We start from the raw sequence: 21,284 nt of genomic DNA on the forward strand, positions 1-21,284 counted from the left end.
TCTCTTCTTCCGGAGGAACAGAGTTTAGTTGTGCATATGACTGCCTGGCTAGAAGCTGTGTTTCCTAGTCACCCTTGTGGCTAGGTGTGGTCCTCTGACTATGGAATGAGAGCAGAAGTGACATACGCAGCTTTTGTTCACTTGTTTAGAAAGAATGGGACTGCCCTGCATTTCTACTCTGTCCTATCTGTGAATGGTAACACAGACTTGCCTACAGCCCAGCTTTGACTGCACAGTCAAGGACAAGGCCCTAGGGGAAGGCAGGGAAACAAGATGAAACAAGAGCTCGGAACGCTGTGTGACTGTGAGGAGTCAGCTGTTATAGGAGAGTGAAATAAATGTCTACAGCATTAGCCTCTGTACTTTGGAGAATGATATGGCAGCTCTGCCTTTACCCTAAGTGACACAGACAGCAAAATATCTTCCATGGCCCCAGGACCAGTGTATTTTTTTAAACTCTTGTTATGAAAACTTTATAACAGATAAAAAATAGCAAAAATGGAAAAATTAACCCATGGATCCATCTAGTTTTAGACTTTATCAACTTTTTCCCACATTTACTTCATCTATTTTTGTCCAAAGGGTTTTAAGAAGAGTCATGGTTCATTTTAAATGTTTTGCTGTACTGTCCAGCATTGTAAAACTATTTCAAAAGTTATTTCAAACTTCTGTAAATGTTTGCTACACAAGAACTTGTTGTATCAGTGAGGAAATCAAAGAAAAATGTGTGACTTTTTCCCTTGTAAGGTGCCAATGGATGGAGAAAGGTCAAGAACCATAGGAAGTGGAATGTGAGGTGGACTGACAGTTCAGCAGGACTAGGAAATCTGAGCAAGAAGCAAGCACAGCAGTCAAGCCCCTTGGGGTTTGCAGAAATCTTGGGAAAGGCACTGAACTCTCCATAGTATGTTGGATAGGTACTCAAGCCATTTTTGTTTAAACAGTAAATACGAAAGCAACTAAATACATAGACTAGAGGACTTAGGAACACCAAGATGACAATTGGCATATGCTTAGTATATACGTGAATGAAGAGATGAATGAGAGAATGAACCTAGTATATGAACTAGAGAGTGTCCTAGTGGGTACAATACCAACTTTGGTATTTAAACTGTAGAGGGCCACTTCAGACCAAGATGAAAGAAAAACATGGGGCAGATCTGTATGACTTCTCTCGGTCTTCAGACCCTTGATCAGAATTTTATCTGGTGCTCCATTATCTGGGCCTGAAATGAACCTTCCTTTGTCTTTGCCTTTGCAATCACTGACTCTCAGCTCTTGTCTCCATCCCTCTCACAATTAAAAAGGGGGGAAGATATCCAGGAGGCTGACATTCCACTTGCTTGTGAGGTGTTCAATTTGCCTTATTTGACCATATTTTTTTCCCAGTGAGGAGTAAGTAAATCTACTATTAGCTCTGAGAAGCGATCCCACCAGACCATGAGTGTTTGTATTTCTTGATCACTTACCAAACCAAAAGTGTGCATCTTGTCTCCGATGCAAAAAGCCAGGATGAAATATCCAAATGAAGTACAACGTGTCCAAGAGGCAAGTGGAGGCCAGATAACACACTTACCAAACCAAAAGTGTGCATCTTGTCTCCGATGCAAAAAGCCAGGATGAAATATCTAAATGAAGTACAACGTGTCCAAGAGGCAAGTGGAGGCCAGATAACACACTTACCAAACCAAAAGTGTGCATCTTGTCTCCGATGCAAAAAGCCAGGATGAAATATCCAAATGAAGTACAATGTGTCCAAGAGGCAAGTGGAGGCCAGATAACAAGGGTGCTGGTTTTTAAGTTTTTTCATCATGATTTTCAAGCTTTCCTAATTGGGGCTACAAGTCCATACTCAGATGGTCTGTTTTATCCGATTTTGAAATCTTAAACCTATTTCCTCCTCTTACAGAAACCCTAGTTTCTGAGATAGCACTCCATCTGCATATGCATCTCAAGGTGGGGATGCCAAAGGCTTGTGGTAGGGTTTCCTAATGTGTGAGATAAACTGCCCTAATTAAAATTAAGGGTAAAAACTAAAAATTTAGATGGATATTGTGTTGTCACAATGTCCATGAATTGGGTTGGGGGACTGTATGAAAATAGAATAGTTTTAGTTTGGCTGCAATTTATAGGTCATATTTGGCAGGAAGTTTCTCAAGTTCAGTTATTCAAATCTCACTTCTATTTAAACCAGTCTCTAGATCCTGTGTGGCAGATCAGAATAGTCTGAATTCTATTCACACAGAATTCTCGGTAAAAATCTCTGGAGAAAGGACCGTTTCAGGATTATCTGATTCTACAGGGATCTGTGTCCTTTATTGACCCTATTTTGCAAGTCTGTAGAAATTGAAGTTAAACTGTGAAAGGCTGATGGTGATGCAAATAATTCAATTTTTAGAAATACCAGTGAACTTTATCCAATGAAGGTGCATCAATTTCCACTCTATGGAAGATGTCAGTTTTGTATCTATCAGCAAATTCAATTCAGTGTTCCTGATTGCCTATATACGTGCTTTTCCTTTAGATTTTCCTTTGAACCAGATTTTGCTTCTCACTGGTTTCCTCATTAAAATAATGAGTGAAATAAAATCTTTAACACATATTTTATATTTGTATGAGAGTCATAATTTTTGAAAATTATCTTTTGGCACCCTGATTCTCTAGCAACTGAGTTCATCTCCAAAAGTGGGGCTGGCAAGGGGTGAGGGGAGAACCCTGAGTTTCTGACTGAGCATGTACCCAGAAGAGACTAGGTGAACGAGCTAATAAAAAGGGAAAAATAATGTTTACCCTCATTCCTGGACACAGAGGCTCTAGATTTGAGTTTATTTCAGTATAGTTATAAAATCATATGTTTGCACAGCTAAATTTGAGGACTGCTGTGATTATCCTTCTTCTTTTTTTTTTTTTTGGTTTGGTTTTTTGACCCTACATGCTTAATTCACTTATATAAGAAAAACAATGGTAATAACAGATGTTGTGCTGGCCTCAGAGAAATAGGATGGAAAACTGAACACCACTGGATATCTCTCTTTCTCTGCCTCCACCACTCTCTTTCTCTCTTCTCCCAGAACTTATGTCTCTACCGGTTCCTATGTTAATTTCACTCTTAGGCTGGCTTCTCCACAAGTTGTGGACAGGCTGCTAGCATCCTAGCATCCCTTATTCAAACCCTTTGTGGAAAAAAACAAGAGTGCCATTAACATAAGTCTTTTTTCAAAACTGCCGGCAGGAGAAGGAGCGTTCTAACTTGGGAAGGAGGGTGGAATTTTTCACTGGGCTTCAGCAGGCAGGGTCAGCTGAAGTTCAGCTATTTTCAAGAATATTTGTTCAAAGATGGTTCTCAGGAAAGGGAGGAACTATTCTGACTAATTAGCAGCCATTGTCTGGACAACTTGGATTTTACCAAGAGGAGTGGGAGAACAGTGAGGGGCTGAAGTCACATGCAAGCAGGGGTACAAGCTACAGTTGACAAGGACATTGAGGGCCACTGAGGGAACTTTTCAGTTCTTCAGAGCTCCTTTTTTCCTATAAAAATAAGACAGATCTGCCCTATGAACTCAGTTACTGATGAAAAAAATAAAGATTTAGGGGAAGGAAATATCTGTCCTTATCATTAATATTTTGCAAGAAGAACAAGTTGGCTACACACCATGAGCTTTAAAGTCAAAATCCCCAGATCTGAACCCTGACTTCCCACTGACTTGCTCCGTGACCTTGGGCAAATACTTAACCTCAATAAGCCCCAGGTTTCTCATTTAGGAAATGAAGAACGTCTACTTCAGAATTTAAACGGAGTGTGCGTACGAAGAGCACAGCATTCTATCTGGAATATGTTCAATAATTATAATTTTTGTGATGGAGATGATGGTGATATTATGAAGGTACCAAAACTTAGTCATACGTTTTAAACGCCCCCCCATTACTATTTTTAAAATAGAATTTTAGGATTAGAAGGGAACTCACAGGTCACCTCAGCCAGTGGTCAAGCCTCTCCAAAGAGATCGCAAGGATCCCAGAAGGAGGGGAGTGGGGTGGAGATTCATGGGTAGAACAGAGCGAACCTCTGCCCTGCAGAGGAGGGTAAGTGAACTAGGGATAAGGGAATCCTCGTTTTAGAGAGTTGGGTCCAGGCTCGCTCTTTGTCTCTGTGTGTGTGTGTTTCCATGTGCATCTGTGTGTCTGGATCTAAGTATGTTCATGGGATGTGATGAGTAAACAGTATGTGACATCAAGAAATTATCAACATTGACACTGATTACAGATGCTGGCGAATTAGCAATGTAGAAAGGGGAAATAAAATTTAGCTTAGCTGGGAAAAAGTAATGCTAATTACAGTCATTTACATGAGCCCCTTACCATTTCTGCGAATTATCATGCAACACAATCATAATTATGTGCATCATTAAATACGTGCCCAGTTAACTTTCATGTAAGTTGTCTTGATTAGAATCATCATCTCTGCTTTACTTAGACATCTGTTCGGAGATACACTGTTTAAAGTCCTGCTACTTCAGGGGTTAACCAGAGCGACCCGACTCCCTGGAGCTCCAGAACCGCCTGCCAGGACCTACTGATAGTTACTCTCATTGGAGAAAACAGTTCTCTCCATCAGATCCCAGTGCAGGAGGAGGCACAAGATCTTTTCCCCTCTTCTTCCCCACCAGCAGGTCTTCAGAGGGCCCAGGGAGCTCACCTCTCACAGCTGAGGGGACCCACACAAGTGACGGAAACGCCCACACAAGTGACAGAAACGCCCACACACGGCAAGAGACGACAGATACAGAGAAACAAAGACACGCAGACCAAGACAAGAAGAGAGTCAGAGGGAGGCGGATATTAACAGTGGGGCAGGGGTACAAACACAGTCTGTTCGGTGAGGAGAGTGGATTCAGAGACCTTCACGGGGCAGAGGCTGTTTTTCTGATACTTCATGAGAAAAAAATAGTTCCCACAAGCAGACCCAGCCAATTGTGGGACCTTTCATTGCCCTGGATGGTGAAGATGCAGGAAGAGGGGGATGAAAAGAAAAGGGGAGGCAGAGAGAAGAGAGGGAGATACGGCAACAGAGAGATGGGGAAAGACAGACACAGAGGAGTGGGAGAACAGGAAGAGGGATGTGAGGAGTTGTACGTCTGTCGGACAGTGAGTCAGTACCCATCTGGTCAAAGGCTGTGGAGACAGAGAGACACAGGGGACCCACTCATGTCCTCTTTTTGTTGTGATAAAATTCTCAAGTCCTTAATGAGCTCTGCAGACATAATCATTAACTGGGCATCTACCATGTAACTGGAACCTGGCTAAGAGCTTTTACCTGTATTGACACATTCAGTCCTCAAAATGACACCATTGTGATGCCATATTATGGAAAAGGAAGCTGAGGCATGTAACTTGCCCAGAGTCACCCAGGTAGTGAGTGAGACTCAAATCCGGCCATCTGGCTCCAGATCCTTTGTTCTCAACCACAACATAACACCAGCAAAGCCAGTTACATAATAAATCATAGTTAAGGGATCCCTGACTTAAAAGCATTCTCGTTTAATTAAAATTTATTTTAAATTTGCTTAATATGCAAGTCAATCAACATTCCCAGAATAAAATGTTTTAATTTCCATGAAGACTTCAACATTTTCTCAGTTCAGCAAGAGAAGCAAGGGCAGAATTCTAGTGTTGTGGTTGACAGAGAAATAGAAGCCTCCAGGGGTTTAGTGACTTCGTGATTTCCATATAGTGGGACACGGCGGATTCCAGTGTCCCACCTCTGTACATTTGGATTCTGTTGCTTTATTGAAAGACCTTGAAGGGACTGGAATTTGGTCCCTCAGTGACTCCAATTTCCCCCGTGGAAACTTATGCAAAATATCTCCATCAGATTCCAGCTTTCTAATCTGTTAATAAGTAATGATAATTTTTAAAAGAAATCATTTGGTTATCATCCTTGGAGATTAACTGGATAATTAATTTTAGCGAAGTGCTTATGAAATATAAAGTGCTTCAAAGTCTTAAGGATTTATGCTCCCATGTTCTCATTAGGCCTCTAGGGCAGAATGTCTCTGCAAAATGAGAAGCTGATTATGAATGCCCCTCATCAGGGCTGATTCTCACTAAATTGCACCAACCCCCAGCAGAGAACTCATCAGGTAGGCAGATGACTATCAGGGTCATTTTTACTTCGCAGACCGAAACTCTGAGCACTGAAGTGCAAATCAAAGGGAACTGGCAAGAAAGGGAACTCGGATTCTTGGTTACTCAGTTGCAGGGCATCCATGCGCCACATTGATTTTTCAGTAGGGGAATCTTTGGGGGCCAGTGGTGGTGCAAAAGGCTTCTAATGTCCATAGAACACCTGCCAACCCAAGGATGGGGGGATATTGGTACGACTTGAGCCCATGCTTCCTTTCGTAGCTGTTGACTTCTGCAACTTGACAAAATTAACATTTAAAAAGGGCAAGAAGGTGACAGCGCCTGTTACTGATTAAAAGCATGAACTTCGGAGTCATACAGCCTGGCTTTGAACCTGGAATAACTATTCACTAGCTGCATGTCCATGGCTTAGCCATTACTTCTATGCAAATAACTCCTAAATCCAACTTGTATTATTATGTAAAAATGACTAAGCTAGAACCTTTAGAGAACATGGTAACTGTAGGGACTGAGCCAGAAAGATATGTCCACACTCTAATCGCCGGAACCTGTGAGTATTATCTTATCATGGCAAACACTGTAATTCAGTGAAGGATTTTGCAAGGAGGCATTTATCCTGGGTTATCCAGGTGGGTTCCACATCCATTGACAAGTGCCCTCGCTGAGCGAGGCAGACGGATATCTGGCAGATAGAAGAGGAGGTGGCGGCAACGTGAGCCTGGAGGCAGAGACTGGAGTAATATGGCCACAAACCAGGGAACTCCTGGAGCCACCAGCAGCTGGAAGAGGCAAAGGACAGATTCTCCCCTAGAGTTTTCAGAGAGGGCACAGCCCTGCCAATACCTGGATTTCAGACTTCTTTCTGATCTCCAAAGCTGTGAGAGGACACATTTCTGTTGTTCTAAGCCACCCAGTTTATGGTAATTTGCTACAGCAGCTACAGGAAACTAATTCAGTGGTTAATTGGGATGAGGGGAGCAAGTAAGAGGGTAAAGCCTGAGATAGCTGTCAGGTTTTGCTCTGGGTGACTGTGGTAGAAGATGGTATCCTTCACCTAGACTGGAAACAGAAAAGCAGGTCTTAAGGAAGTTGGTGAATTCCGTTTTGGACATTCAGACTGCTAGAACAATCTTCAATGGGGTCTCTTCCACTCCTACACGTTTTGCAGAGTATGCTAAGAATGCAAGGCCCTGACTGCTCTTTACCTGAGTCATTTTTCAGGCTTGTTTTTGCCCTGAGTAACCTTGAGGGAGTCTTTCCAGGACAAGGAGCAGGCTTGCTCACCGCTTGCAATAAAACAGCAGGTTCCTCAAGCTCAGTGTCCCCTTCCTGTAGCGCAATCCACTGTGTGTGCAAGCCTCCATCTGGCCCTCTGTTTCACCCTGTGGGACTTGGGGTGCCAAGGGCAACGGACGTCAACATGCTGATGCTTATGCTGCTTGCTCTGCTATGAGGAATAAGAACTTCTGTCGCTGAACCAAGAGTCTTACTTCTTTTGCCTGCATCCATGAAACAGTAATAGGCTAATTTACTGGCTTGAAAGTAGGGTAAAACCAACCTCAACTGCAGCCCGAGTTGAGGGTCTATGAGTCTTCCTGGAAACATCAATTGGGGGTCTGCATCTCACCAAAGACACTTGCGCTACAGATAACAGATTTGGAAATCATTAGCTGAGAGGCCTTGGTCAAAGCTATAAATCGGAATCATGCCACCCAGGAAAACTGTATGAGGTGGGAGGTGAAGGGATGAGATCAGCAGGAAAGGAAGGAAACCTGAAGGACACCGACACTTATGGGACAAGGAGGAGGACATTTGAAACGCAGACGGAAATGATGCAAGTGTCTTCCTGCTCACTCAGCCTCTGGATCTTAGTACTTGTTTACTCATCTTTGACTCCTTCCTCTGCATTCTTCTGCATCCACTCCATTGTCAATTTCAGTTAGTATTTTTTTTTTTTTTTTTTTGGCCGTGCTGTGTGGCATGTGGGATCTTAGTTCTCCAACCAGGGATCAAACCCGTGCCCCCTGCAGTGGAAGCACAGAGTCTTAACCACTGGACAGCCAGGGAAGTCCCAATTCCAGTTAATCTTTGAATCGCACTTTGTCCCACACCCATCCATTTTTTTCCCATTCCTCGCTGACGTTCTAGTTTAGACTCCACATCTACTGCACACATTCTTTGCAATAACCTCCTAATTGGTCTCTGCTTTCTGTTATACCCACGACAATCCATCCTACACAGTGCTGCTAGATTAATTTTCTTAAAATATCACTTGGATTGACTCCCTCTCACTGGTTAGAAACCGTCCATAGTTCCCCAGGATGTCTGAGATTCCTGTTTTCTCTACCCATTGTTCTGGGATTCTCATCACAGGAACAGGAATTGGTGTCAGAAGGAATAAAATTTATTTGTAGAGAGAAGCAGCAAAACGATAGAGGGAGTAAGAAAAATGGAAAGGACACAGGTGCGCAGGGATCATCTTTGTGGGGTATTGGATGTCTTGTTCAGGGGTAAGCAAGGTATGACCTGTGGGCCAACTCCAGCCTGCCACCTGTTATTATAATAAAAGTTTATGAGAACACAGCCACGCCCATCATTTACGCATTGTCTATGGCTGCTTTTGTGCAACAACTGCAGAGTTGAGTAGTTGCGACAAAGACCATCTGGCCTTCTATAGAAAAAGGCTGCCAACCCCTAGTCTAGTTACAGCTGCAGTATGCGAGGGGTTTTAGACCTCAAGACATGTAGAAAGGGATATTTTAAGAAGTAATGCTAAGGATTACCAATTGGATGAATCTCTGTGGACAGTCTCTCAAAGATTCCAGTAAAAAGCTGCATGACTTTTAACACTGGATTTTTTCTTTCAATGTCTTCTCAGAGACTGAGCCACAAGACAATCCCAATGAGATCCCCTTTGTGTACTGATTCCTTGGAATCTTTGTTTACACTGTCAATCTCGCTCCTGAAATTTCTCCCCACGTTTCCAGGTCTACTTTATTCCTTTAAATTCCTTCCTTCAAATTCCAACTCAAGTTCTGTCTCCTTTGATAAGCGTTCTCTGTCCTTCATGGAACTCAGTAAATTTACCTCACATGCCAATAGCTGCCTTTGATTAATGCTCCCCCCAATTCAATCCTTACAGTATACACCTGTGTATTTTTGGTTAATCTTTTCATGGTTGGGCTATCTCCATGTTAAATCAATAACTTATTGAAGTCAAGGACTGTGTCTCATATATCATTCTATCACTCACAACTTCCGGAAAAGGGACTTGAATAAAGTTGTTTGATAAATTTGCTTATAAATAGTGAAATCATGAGAAACACCAGAAAACAGATTTTCCAACTTCCAAGTCCTACAGAAATGCTGTGCTCAAATATTTTCACACATTAATGTCTGGGTCATTTAAAAAGTTTTAACTGAGGGCTTCCCTGGTGGTGCAGTGGTTGAGAGTCCGCCTGCCGATGCAGGGGACACGGGTTCGTTCCCCGGTCCAGGAAGATCCCACATGCCGCGGAGCGGCTGGGCACGTGAGCCATGGCCACTAAGCCTGCACGTCCGGAGCCTGTGCTCCGCAACGGGAGAGGCCACAACAGTGAGAGGCCCGTGTACCGCAAAAAAAAAAAAAAAAGTTTTAACTGGATTTATTATGTAAAATCCTAGACCTTGTAATGAGAACGTGAGGGTGACTGGGCTATGAGCGTCACCTCACTTATTCCTAGGCTTGATCTGGTGTTCCTTTGCTTCTTAACCCCTACCTAAGCATCGCCTCCTGAAGCCACCTGCTCAAAGAGGGGGCTTTTCTCAGACAGGAGGACGGTTCCATGGTCACATGTGTAGCAGCCTTCTATTACAACAATCTATGACCATGGTGAGTGTGGTCTAATGTTCTAATTTTCTGTGTTAGGGCACACATCTCCTATAGTTGTTCCATATATTTTTTTTATTTAAAAACCTTTCTTATTGGGTTTCCCTGGTGGCGCAGTGGTTGAGAGTCCGCCTGCCGATGCAGGGGACACGGGTTCGGGCCCCGGTCTGGGAAGATCCCACATGCCGCGGAGCGGCTGGGCCTGTGAGCCATGGCTGCTGAGCCTGCGCGTCCAGAGCCTGTGCTCTGCGATGGGAGAGGCCACAACAGTGAGAGGCCCGCATACCACAAAACAAACAAACAAACAAACAAACAACCTTTCTTATTGAAGTAAAACATAATGTATAAAAATGCACATATCATAAATGTACAGCTCAGTGACTATCACACTGAACATCCTGTGTAACCAGCTCCCAGATCAAGAAATAGAATATTATCCATCCCCAAAAGACAGTCTCTTCAGCAAGTGGTGTTGGGAAAGTTGGACAGCTGCAATGTGAATCAACGAAGTTAGAACATACCCTCTCAGCATACACAAAAATAAACTCAAAATGGCTTAAAGACTTAAACATAAGGCAGGACACCATAAATCTCCTAGAAGAGAAGAGGCAAAACATTCTCTGACATAAATTGTACCAAAGTTTTCTTAGGTCAGTCTCCCAAGGCAATAGAAATAAAAATGAAAATAAACAGATGGGACCTAATCAAACTTACAAGTTTTGCACAGCAAAGGAAATCATAAACAAAACAAAAAGACAACCTACAGAATGGGAGAAAATATTTGCAAACAATGCGACTGACAAGGGCTTAATTTCCAAAATATACAAACAGCTCATACAACTCAACAACAAAAAAATAAACAACCCAATCAAGAGAAGGGCAGAAGACCTAAAACAGACATTTCTCCAAAGAAGGCAGACAGATGGCCAACAGGCACATGAAAAGATGCTCAACATCACTGATTATTAGAGAAATGCAAATGAAAACTACAATGAGGTACCACTTCACACCAGTCAGAATGGCTATCATTTAAAAGTCTACAAATAAATGCTGGAGAGGGTGTGGAGAAAAGTGAACCCTCCTACACTGTTGGTGGGAATGTAAGTTGGTGCAGCCATGATGGAAAACAGTATGGAGGGTCCTCAGAAAATTAAAAATAGAGTTGCCATATGATCCAGCAATCCCACACCTCAGCATATATCTGGACAAAACTATAATTCAGAAAGATACATGCACCGCTATGTTCATAGCAGCACTGTTTACAATAGCCAAAACATGGAAACAACCTAAATGTCCAAGAGATGAATGGATACAAAAGATGTGGTACATATATACAACAGAATACTACTCAGCCATAAAAAAGAATGAAATCATTCTACTTGCAGAAACATGGATGCAACTATAGATTATCATACTGAGTGAAGTCAGACAGAAAGAGAAAGACAAATGCCATGCGATATCACTTATATGTGGAATCTAAAATATGACACAAATGAACCTATCTATGAAATAGAAACAGACTCACAGACACAGAGAACAGACTGGTGGTTGCCAAGGGTGGGGAGGTTAGGGGAGGGATGGGGTCAGCAGATGTGAGCTGTTATATATGGAATGGATAAACAAGGTTACACTGCAGAGCACAGAGAACTATATTCAGTATCCTATGATAAACCATAATGGAAAAGAATATTAAAAAAAGAATGTGTGTGTGTGTATATATATATATGTATAAGTGAATCACTTTTCTGTATAGCAGAAATTAACACAACATTGTAATCAACTATACTTCAAAAACAGAAGCCAGAAGTAGCTGGCGTCTTTTGTCTGTGATTCATCCACAGTGTTGTGTGCATGTGGTAGGCTGTTTCTTCCCATTGCTTTGCAGTGAATAAATCGATTGGGGTATATTTATACAATGGACTTCTAGCCATTTCGTTTTCATTAACAGCATTTTACACTGGAACTCTCAAGAGCTCAGCTGTTGACAGTGAAGTCCAGTGCTGCACTGAACACAGTGATGTTGTGTGTGTCAAGACTCTTGAATCTTAAAATTCACAGAAGCTTAATGGCCTCAGTGTCTTGCATAAGGATAATATTATAGGCACTCGATCAGCTTCTGAGCCAGGAAAACTTGCTTTGCTTCATATCTGTTATTAGCTTTGTGACAAAATAACAGTCTCTTAAATTGCATTGTTAAACATCATTGCTGATCTTAGAACTGTATTCACATGGCAACATTTTTTCAAAATAAAAACAGAGCAAACAAAAACGTCAGCATTTACATTAAAGTGACTTGATTTATTACCTCTGAAATTTTTCTTCTCTTCATGCTTTACACAGCTGTGAAAACATGTTACTTTTAATGCCAAAAAGTGTACTACATTTAGTTCACTTTGATATGTGTTCAGTCCCCCTCCACCAGAACACACACCCCCCTCACTCTCACTGACTGCGGGGTTTTAGCTGCAGCACCACCAGGTAGGTTAAGCTTCACTGTGGCAGTCTTCTGTTGATACTGCAGGAATTAATACTGTTTGGAAGAAATCCAAAACCCATATTATAGGAGAATTCACGATGTTATGGTACCCCTTCATAACAGTGCTTGCATAAAAAGTACATTTTTAAAAACTCAGGGATACTGAGGTATAACTTACATATAGTAAAATTTACCCTCTTTAGGCTACAGCTGTATAAGTTCCAACCAGCACCACAATCAAGATACAGAGCAGCCCATCATCCCCAAAAGTCCCTTCATGCCCCTCTGTACTCAACTCCTACACCTAGCTCTCATAATCTCTAGCACTCACTGATCTCATAAAAATATATAAAACGCTTATTTTCCCCTCTTTTGTCAGACACAGATAAGCAGGGTAGGGGCTGGCTCCCTGTCACCTCCCCCGTCTTGGCACACAGCCCTTCCCCTGCCCCAGCCACACCGCCTTATCCAGTGCCTTGTCCTCTCCATGCTCCCACCCACTAATCTTACCCCGTCGCTCCTTTTATCTAGAACCCTCTTCTCTTTCTTCTGCACCTAGTCAACTCCTACTCATCCTTGAGATCTCAGCTTCAACATCATTTCTTCAGAGAAGTCTTTCCTATCTAGTTTCAATCCCTCTGCATTGCACTGTGCACATGTGAAGCAGTGATTTTACATTTGTTTACGTACTATTTGATTAATGTCTACCTTCCCATTAAACTGTGAGTCCATGAGGGCAGGGGCTGGGTTGTACTCATGACCGTATGCTGAACGTACAGCACATTAGTCAATACTCAATACAGACTAAGTAAATGAGGACACACTGTGAAGCCAGCACTGTTCTAGATGTTCACGTTTGATTCTGTCAAAGGTACAAGAAGGTCAATATTATTATTTGGTTTACGGATGTGAGGACCTTAAATCAAAAATCCTTTGACTTTCCTCCCTCCAAAGGGTGGAGCCTAATTCCCCTCCCACTAAACATAAGCTGACTCAGTGACTCACTTCTAATGAATAGAATACAGCAGAAGTGAGTGTCATAAAAGGCATTGCACTTTCTCCATGCTCTCTCTGGTGTCACTCCCTCTGGGGGAAGCCAGCTGCCATGTCATTCAGACACATCAGCAGCCCTACGGGGAGGCCCACACAGTGAGGAACTGAGGCCTCCTGCCAACAGCCACGTCAGTGAGTGAAGTGGACCCTTCAGCCCCAGTCAGTGAGTCTTCAGGTGACTGCAGCCCTGGCCAACATCTTCACTACAACCTTATGAAAGACCCTGAGCCACAGCCACCCAGCTAACCCACTCCCAGATTCCTGACCCACAGAAACTATATGAGAGAATAAATGTTTGCTGTTTCAAGTTACTAAGTTTGAGGATAATATTGTTGTCACACAACAATAGATAACTGAAAGAACCAAAGAGGGAAGTAAAGTACAGCAAGTTTAAGTAATTTGTTCAAGGTGATGTAACTAGTAAGTGGCAGATCCAGGAGCCAAACACAGGTGGTGGGGCTCTAAAGCCCCTGATCTCTGTACCACACCATGCTGCCTCCTAAAGATGCTTAGCGTGGCAAATGCAAAATCATCTGACTGTGCTATTATAAAATCTTTGCAGTCTGGTTCATGTTACAGTTTCAGGAGGTTGCTTTCTGGATTTCCAAAGAAGCTGCTGACTGGAAGAATTTCTGAGAGAATGCTGGGTAAAAAGGCAATTCTAATGAAGAAGTGTACTGTACTATTTAAAGAATTTCTGTGAAGACATTTTGTTGGAAGAGTAGATTGAAGCAAGTTTGTTATAAAGTAACTTTTTAGAGATAAAAAACATTTTTCTTTAGCTCATTATTATAGTATTATAAAAGAGTTTTCAGAGTGTGAATGGATTATATAGAGTGCTCAATTTAAAATATATTCAGTATATTTTTGTGTTCAATATTATGTATTATACAACTTTAATATATGTATATATTCAAATATTTATATTTAATATTTATGAAGGAATTACTGAAACGCATTATTTCTCTGAGATTTCTTAGTTACTATTCCAAAGGCCAAAATCTTGGAGTAGGCACAGATTTCTTCAACAGGACACAAAATGCACCAATCTTAAAAACACAACCTTAATTAGCTATCGTAAGCTATTACATGCCTGGAGCCCAGAAGCCTTCCAGTCTCTGCTGATGAGACCTAATATCTCCATCCCCTCACCCTGGAACGACTCAATTCCCTTCTCCTTCTGTTCCTTCCATTGTCCTAATCAAATTAATAAAACAGTCCTTTCATCTAGTCACTCCACTAAGCAGTATCATTAGTTCCCTCCTCAGGAATATTAGACTCCTTGAGCTAATTTAAGTAGGGGAGTCTCCTGGCACCCAAAAGCAGGAATATTGCTGGGCCTTGGCAAGCTCTAACTGGAGAGCTCTCTCTCCATCTCTTGTCTATGATTCCAACTTCATGTCTGTGGAGTAGGTTTAATGGAAGAATCTCTATGCAGTGGCAAAGAACATGGAACACTTTGGTTCTCCAAATAACTTTGCTTTTTTAGAGTCTCAGTTTACCCCGGAAGTAGAAAAAAATCTAATAATGTCAAGTAACAGCACTTGGGTCTCTCTGGATAAATTAACCCATTCCAGTGACTGCTTTTAGAGCTGATTACTAAAATCTCAGTCTCCTGTTCAGTTCACATACCTTCTTTCCAAGGACAGTTTAGCCGTTTGTGATGTGGAGGCATTGGCCTTTCCATTTCTCTCTGTGGGCCTGCTTCTTTGTTCGTGGGATGAGTGGATCCTGGGGAGAGAGTTCAGCCATGTGAGCATGCAAGCGCTGGTACACTGGTGGTAATGATAAGGGTACCAGGCGGTTTCAAGTGGTCTTTGTTGCTACTTTACCTGACACTGGCAATAAAACCCGGCAATGTCTGTGGTAGGGAACAAGTTTTAGGAGACCCAATAAATAACTCCCTTCCCATTGGGAGGCATACATGGGAGTCAGGCTGAAGGAGACAGAAACACCACAGTAACTCCCTATGATGCCTATACTTGACCCTAGGGCCTACAGTGCTAAATGGAACAGGCAGGTGAATGCTCCACCTTTGAATCAGACAGATGGACCCAGGCATGGTTCCTAACAGTGCTGATCCCTGTTCCGGGCCTGTGGGGAGATGCTGATCCTGCTTCCTTTCTCTTAACCAAGAGAAAGACAGGGAGTGCTGAGCCAGGCACACGCAGTTCCTCCACCCAAACTCACCAATCAGGTAAGTCCCTTTGCCTCCCTGGAGGGGTAGTGAGTGAGACAAGAGGCCAAGAGAAATCTCAACCAAGGTAAAAAACAATCCAAATGTACAGATATGAATAGGAATATATTTTAATTTGATTTTATAAGCAGCATAATGAAAAATATGGAAGGATACCCGGTAGGTGATTCATAGGATTACCTGGTTTGGGGGGAAGCATCTGGGGGACAATGTGAAAGAAGTGGGGAAGAGAGTAGGGAGATAAGTAAGACAGGAAAAGAAAACTAACCACTAAATATAGTATGTATGCAGATGGTCGACAAGCATCTGACAAGACGCTCAACATGGCTAATTATTGGAGAAATGAAAATCAAAACTCCTGCCGCACACCGGTCAGAACGGCCCTCCTTAAAAAGTCCACAAATAAGAAATGCTGGAGAGGGTGTGGAGAACAGGGAACCCTCCTACACCGTTGGTGGGAATGTAAGCTGGTACAGCCACTATGGAGAACAGTATGGAGGGTCCTCAGAAAACTAAAAAGAGAGCTGCCATAGGATCCAGCTATCCCACACCTCAGCATATATCTGGACAAAACTATAATTCAAAAAGGTATACACCCGTGTGTTCATAGCAGCAGAATTCACAGTAGCCAAGACATGGAAACAACCCAAATGTCCATCGACAGATGAATGGATAAAGAAGATGTGGGGGACTTCCCTGGTGGCACAGTGGATAAGACTCCACGCTCCCAATGCAGGGGGCCCAGGTTCAATCCCTGGTCAGGGAACTAGATCCCACATGCTTGCCGCAACTAAGAGTTCACATGCCACAACTAAGGAGCCCCTGGAGCTGCAACTAAGACCCAGCGCAACCAAGTAAATAAATAAATAAATATTAAAAAAAAAAAAAAAAGAAGATGTGGTACATATATACAATGGAGTACTACTCGGCCATAAAAAAGAAGGAAATCATTCTACTTGCAGAAACATGGAATGCAACTAGAGATTATCATACTGAGTGAAGTCAGTCAGAAAGAGAAAGACAAACACCACATGATATCACTTATATATGGAATCTAAAATATGACACAAATGAACCTATCTATGAAATAGAAACAGACTCACAGACATAAAGACCAGACCTGTGGTTGCCAAGGGGGAGGCAGGTGGGGGAGGGACACAGTGGGAGTTCGGGGTTAGCAGACTATTATATATAGAATGGATAAACAACAAGGTCGTACTGTACAGCACAGGGAGCTATATTCAATATCCTGTGATAAACCATAATGGAAAAGAATATAAAAAAAGAATGTATATATATGTATAACTGAATCACTTGGGTGTACAGCAGAAATTAACATAACACTGTAAATGAACTATACTCCAATAAATAGTATGTATGGTGTGATCACATTAATATATATTATTGCATTAAGGAGTGATATTCAAAGTACTTCAACCTCTGTGGCATGGTTAATACGTCACCAGTTAAAGTGGACACCACAGAACTGGGGCAAGATCCCACCAAACTCCCCTGCTGAACAGATATTAACCTGAATCCAAGGGCGCCTAGGATGGGGATTAGGAGACCGGGGTGGTGGGATGGGATGCGGGGGAGAGGGTGGTAGACTTGGGAGGCTGAAGCCAGTAGCTATTTACCAAACCAACTCAGGAGAGTGTCAAAGTGTTGACAACACGTGTAGCCCTGTCAGTGTTTTCCAGTTGATAGTACACGTACTCGTAAGGCAAGACCAAATTCTTAAAACATAGCAGGAAAGTTCTCTTTCATGGTATGTAATCTAATTCAGCTGGCAACAGGCACGATTCACATGAAGAAAACCTGCAAACAAGCCCTGGGTATTGAAGGATCCACTTCAAAGGCTAGCGCAGGGGACTTCCCTGGTGGTCCAGTGCTTAAGACTCCGTGCTCCCAATGCAGGGGGCCTGGGTTTGATCCCTGCAGGGAACTAGATTCTGCATGCATGCCGCAACTAAGAGTCTGCATGCCACAACTAAGGAGTATGCATGCCACAACTAAGGAGTATGCATGCCACAACTAAGAAGTCCGCATGTCACAACTAAAGATCCTGCATGCCGCAACGAAGATCCCATGTGCTGCAACTAAGACCCGGAGCAGCCAAAATATATAAATAAATAAATATTTTTTTTTTAAAAAAGGCTCACTCAAATGACGAACGTTGATGCTTGGTTATTGGCTGGAAACTTCACCAAAGCTGTGGATGAGGGCCTTGGCTCTTCTCAGGCTGCTTGAGCTTCCTTACAGCACTGGTGGTTGGGTTCTAAGAGCAAGAGTTTCAGGAGAACCAGGAGGTTGCCTTTTATAATCTAAGAGGTCATACACAGTGTCACTCATTATAGTCTTCTGGGCAGGGCAGTCACAAGGCCTCATCCAGGTTTAAGGAGAGGAGACTTAGATTCTACCATTCCATCAGAGGAAGGTCATACTCAGAGAATATGACAAGGGAAATATGGGAGAAAATACAATCTGCCACAATGAATTTCTACTATATCTGTGATATCCGTGGTCCATGCTGGCATGAGTCCCAAAGGTTTCTGCTGTTTTTCCATGTAGGGAACAGGTTATCAAGTATAACTGAAGAACTGGAGGAAGGAGGGAAAAGTTTAAAATTTATGGGTGGGACGTCCCTGGTAGTCCAGTGGTTAAGGCTCCACGCTCCCAATGCAGGGGGCCTGGGTTCGATCCCTGGTCAGGGAACTAGATCCCACCTGTTGCAACTAAGAGGCTGCATGCCGCAAATAAAAGATTTCCGCATGCTGCAATTAAAAGATCTTGCATACCACAACTAAAGATCCTGCACGTGTCAACGAAGATCCTGTGTGCCGTAACTAAGACCCAGTGAAGCCAAATAAATAAATATTTTTTAAAAGTTTATGGCAACCAAAGGAAGAAATAAAGCTAATATTTATTAAGTTCCTACTTAATAATGTAGCAGGCATTTGCGAGGCACTTCTCATCAGATGTCTTTACTGATCTTCACCACAGTTACATGAGGTAGGTTGTGTTATTACTACTTCATAGATGAGGACATTGAGGTAGAAGAGGTATTTAGCAACTTGTCCAAAGTTACACAAATAGTAACTGATAGAGCCAAGATGGCAATACTGGTCTGCTTGACTTCAAATACTATGTTCTTTCTACTACACTGTGCCTCAAAGTTTAGAACAGAAATACAATCTTCAAACTGTCCCAATTTTGTCTTCACTATATAGTTAATTTCGTTTCTTCTAATACATATATAAGAGATCTCCTTTTTCACTTCTCAAAAGGGTTAGAGTAAAATATTGCAAATAAGAGAAATATATAAATGGACTTTTTCCCCCTAAATAACCAACAAAGTCTTCTCAAAGAGCACATAAGATAACTTCCTTATCAAGTTATGCCCAAGGTATCATTTGATAATGATCTTGTAGGCATTACCATCTGGGGGATTGTATACGAAACCCTAACTAATTATTAAGACTAATTATATTGCGAGTTAATGTAAATTTTAAGACATACAGTACAAATTAGAAGAGATCAGTATGGGAGTTTATTAAGTACAAAATGATGTGTAAATTGTGATAGAAACACAAGTGAAGCCCAGGAAGTTTTGCACAAATGTACTTTAGAAATATGTATTAAGGCTAAATATACCATGGGGTCCCTTTTTTAAAGAAAATGGACATTTCTGTGGCCGCAGAAAGGATTTCCCTATAGTGGGGGACAGATAATGGAAACCTCCCTGAGTAGTTCAAGAAGCACAGCCAATTACTAACTAGGTGTGTTTAATCTGGGCACAAGAACCTTGGTTGCTATAATCAGGGAGGTTTTCACCCAGATCTTATTCATAATAAGATCTGGCATTGGTGATTGGTGATTTTACTTGGGGCTAAATATCAATACAAACATCCAAAGGAGTTGGTGTAAATGACAGAGACTGCAAGAACTATGCATATTTACCATGTTGTTAACCTAAGCATAAATGCGATTCAACCATAATACAGCACGTCTACATAAGGCTACAGGGAGGCTTTCGGCACAGACTTAGGAATGAAATTTCCTACTGAGAGCTACTCTTTAAAATGAACAAATGATTGTTTAGAACAGGGACATGCTAAGTCACCTGAAGGAAAGAGAATGGCTTCCAGGCTGGTAGGACTCTGCAGTGATTTAGTATTTTAAGAAAAAACTGGGTTCATGGGAGCTTAGGTAGTGCTGGAAACAAACAAAAATGGAGTCACTGAGGCAAATGTTGGTTGGATCTATGTGATCACCGCTCAGGAGAAGGGAGCCTTAGTCAGTCTTTCCATTGGTTCATTCCTATTCATTCATTCACTCATTCATTTATTCACCGAGTGCCTACTTGGCCAGGTACTATCCCACATGCTGGAAATATGGAAGTGAAAAAGTCAAAGTCCTCATGGAGTTTACATTCTTGTGGGGAAAGCAGTCAATACAAAAAATAAACACACATACTAATAACATCAGATATGTGCTTCAAAAAGAGCTTAACAAGGTAGGCAGATAGAGAACAAGGGAGGTCATGGGGAAGGAATACGGTATTATTTTAGATTGAAAGGTCAAGAAAGGTTATCTCTAAGGAGGTGACATTAAAGCAGAAGTACCTGAATAAAGTGAGGAAGTGAGCCATATGCAGGTCGGAGGGGAAGACTTTTATGCAGACAGAACAGCAAATGGAAAACTCAGAGGCTGGAATGAACTTGTGCGTTCACGGGACAGAAAGGCGGCCAGTTTGGGTACTCATTCGTGCTGTTTGCCAGATGTTCTGGTTCTCTCTCATTCCAGGCACAAGGTAGAACTGCACTACCTGGTTCTTCTGTGGATGGGTAGGACAATGTGACGAATTCTGGACAGTGAGTCATGAGCAGAAATGACACGTGCCAGTTCCGAACAGAGCCAATGCAAGACCCTCTAGATTTCTTTTTTCTCTCTCCCTGGTGTGATGATTGGTAACGCTCAAGACAGTGACCGCTCCACCAGCCTTGAATTAGGAGTGAGGAAGAAAACAGTGTGGGATCAGAAGCCCGAGAAGCCTGACCTTTAATAGGCGTGAATGTGAGCAAGAAATCAATTCGTACTGTGTCAAGGCTCTTGAGATCTGGAGTTATTTGTTACCTCAGAATGGCATAACTTGTCCTGACTGATAGTGTAACTGGTGGGGAGAAAGCTAGAGGGAGAGTATCAGGGGTAAGCAGGGGAACAGATCATGTACAGCCCGGAGACTATGATAAATTTGGATTTCGTTCTGTGTGAAGGAAAAACCTTCAGAAGACTTTGAGCAGAGGAATGACATGACAGAATCTGCATTTTTAAAAGAATCATTCAATTATGTAGGGGAAGTCCTTGTTCATGGTAAATACTTACTGAGGTATTTAGGGATACAACTTGCTTTCAAATGGTTCAGTAAAGTGTGTGTGTGTGTGTGTGCATGCGTGCGCACGTGCACACATGCACAAAGGGTAAAATGGTAATTGGTGAATCTAGATGAAGGATTTGTGGGCGTTTGTTGTGCTTTTTTTCCCAAC

General features: G+C 42.2%; 1 protein-coding gene across 2 annotated transcripts in view; it reads right to left on the minus strand.

The window, feature by feature from the left end:
- BBS10 (Bardet-Biedl syndrome 10) overlaps positions 1-21,284 on the minus strand; it is a 43,580-nt gene that overhangs the window by 14,385 nt on the left and 7,911 nt on the right. The window contains exons 3-4 of one of the 2 annotated variants that reach the window (XM_082635346.1): positions 15,174-15,272; positions 5,655-5,888 (exon numbers count right to left, since the gene is read on the minus strand). In XM_082635346.1, coding sequence (XP_082491472.1) covers positions 5,822-5,888; positions 15,174-15,272 — 166 coding nt within the window. In that variant the 3' untranslated portion in view covers positions 5,655-5,821. Of the gene's footprint in view, positions 1-5,654; positions 5,889-15,173; positions 15,273-21,284 lie in introns of those variants that run through there. The other variant, XM_082635345.1, reaches the window with a different exon arrangement.

Source organism: Mesoplodon mirus (assembly GCF_964341445.2).
Source record: "Mesoplodon mirus genome assembly, chromosome: 11".
Lineage (NCBI taxonomy): Eukaryota > Metazoa > Chordata > Mammalia > Artiodactyla > Ziphiidae > Mesoplodon > Mesoplodon mirus.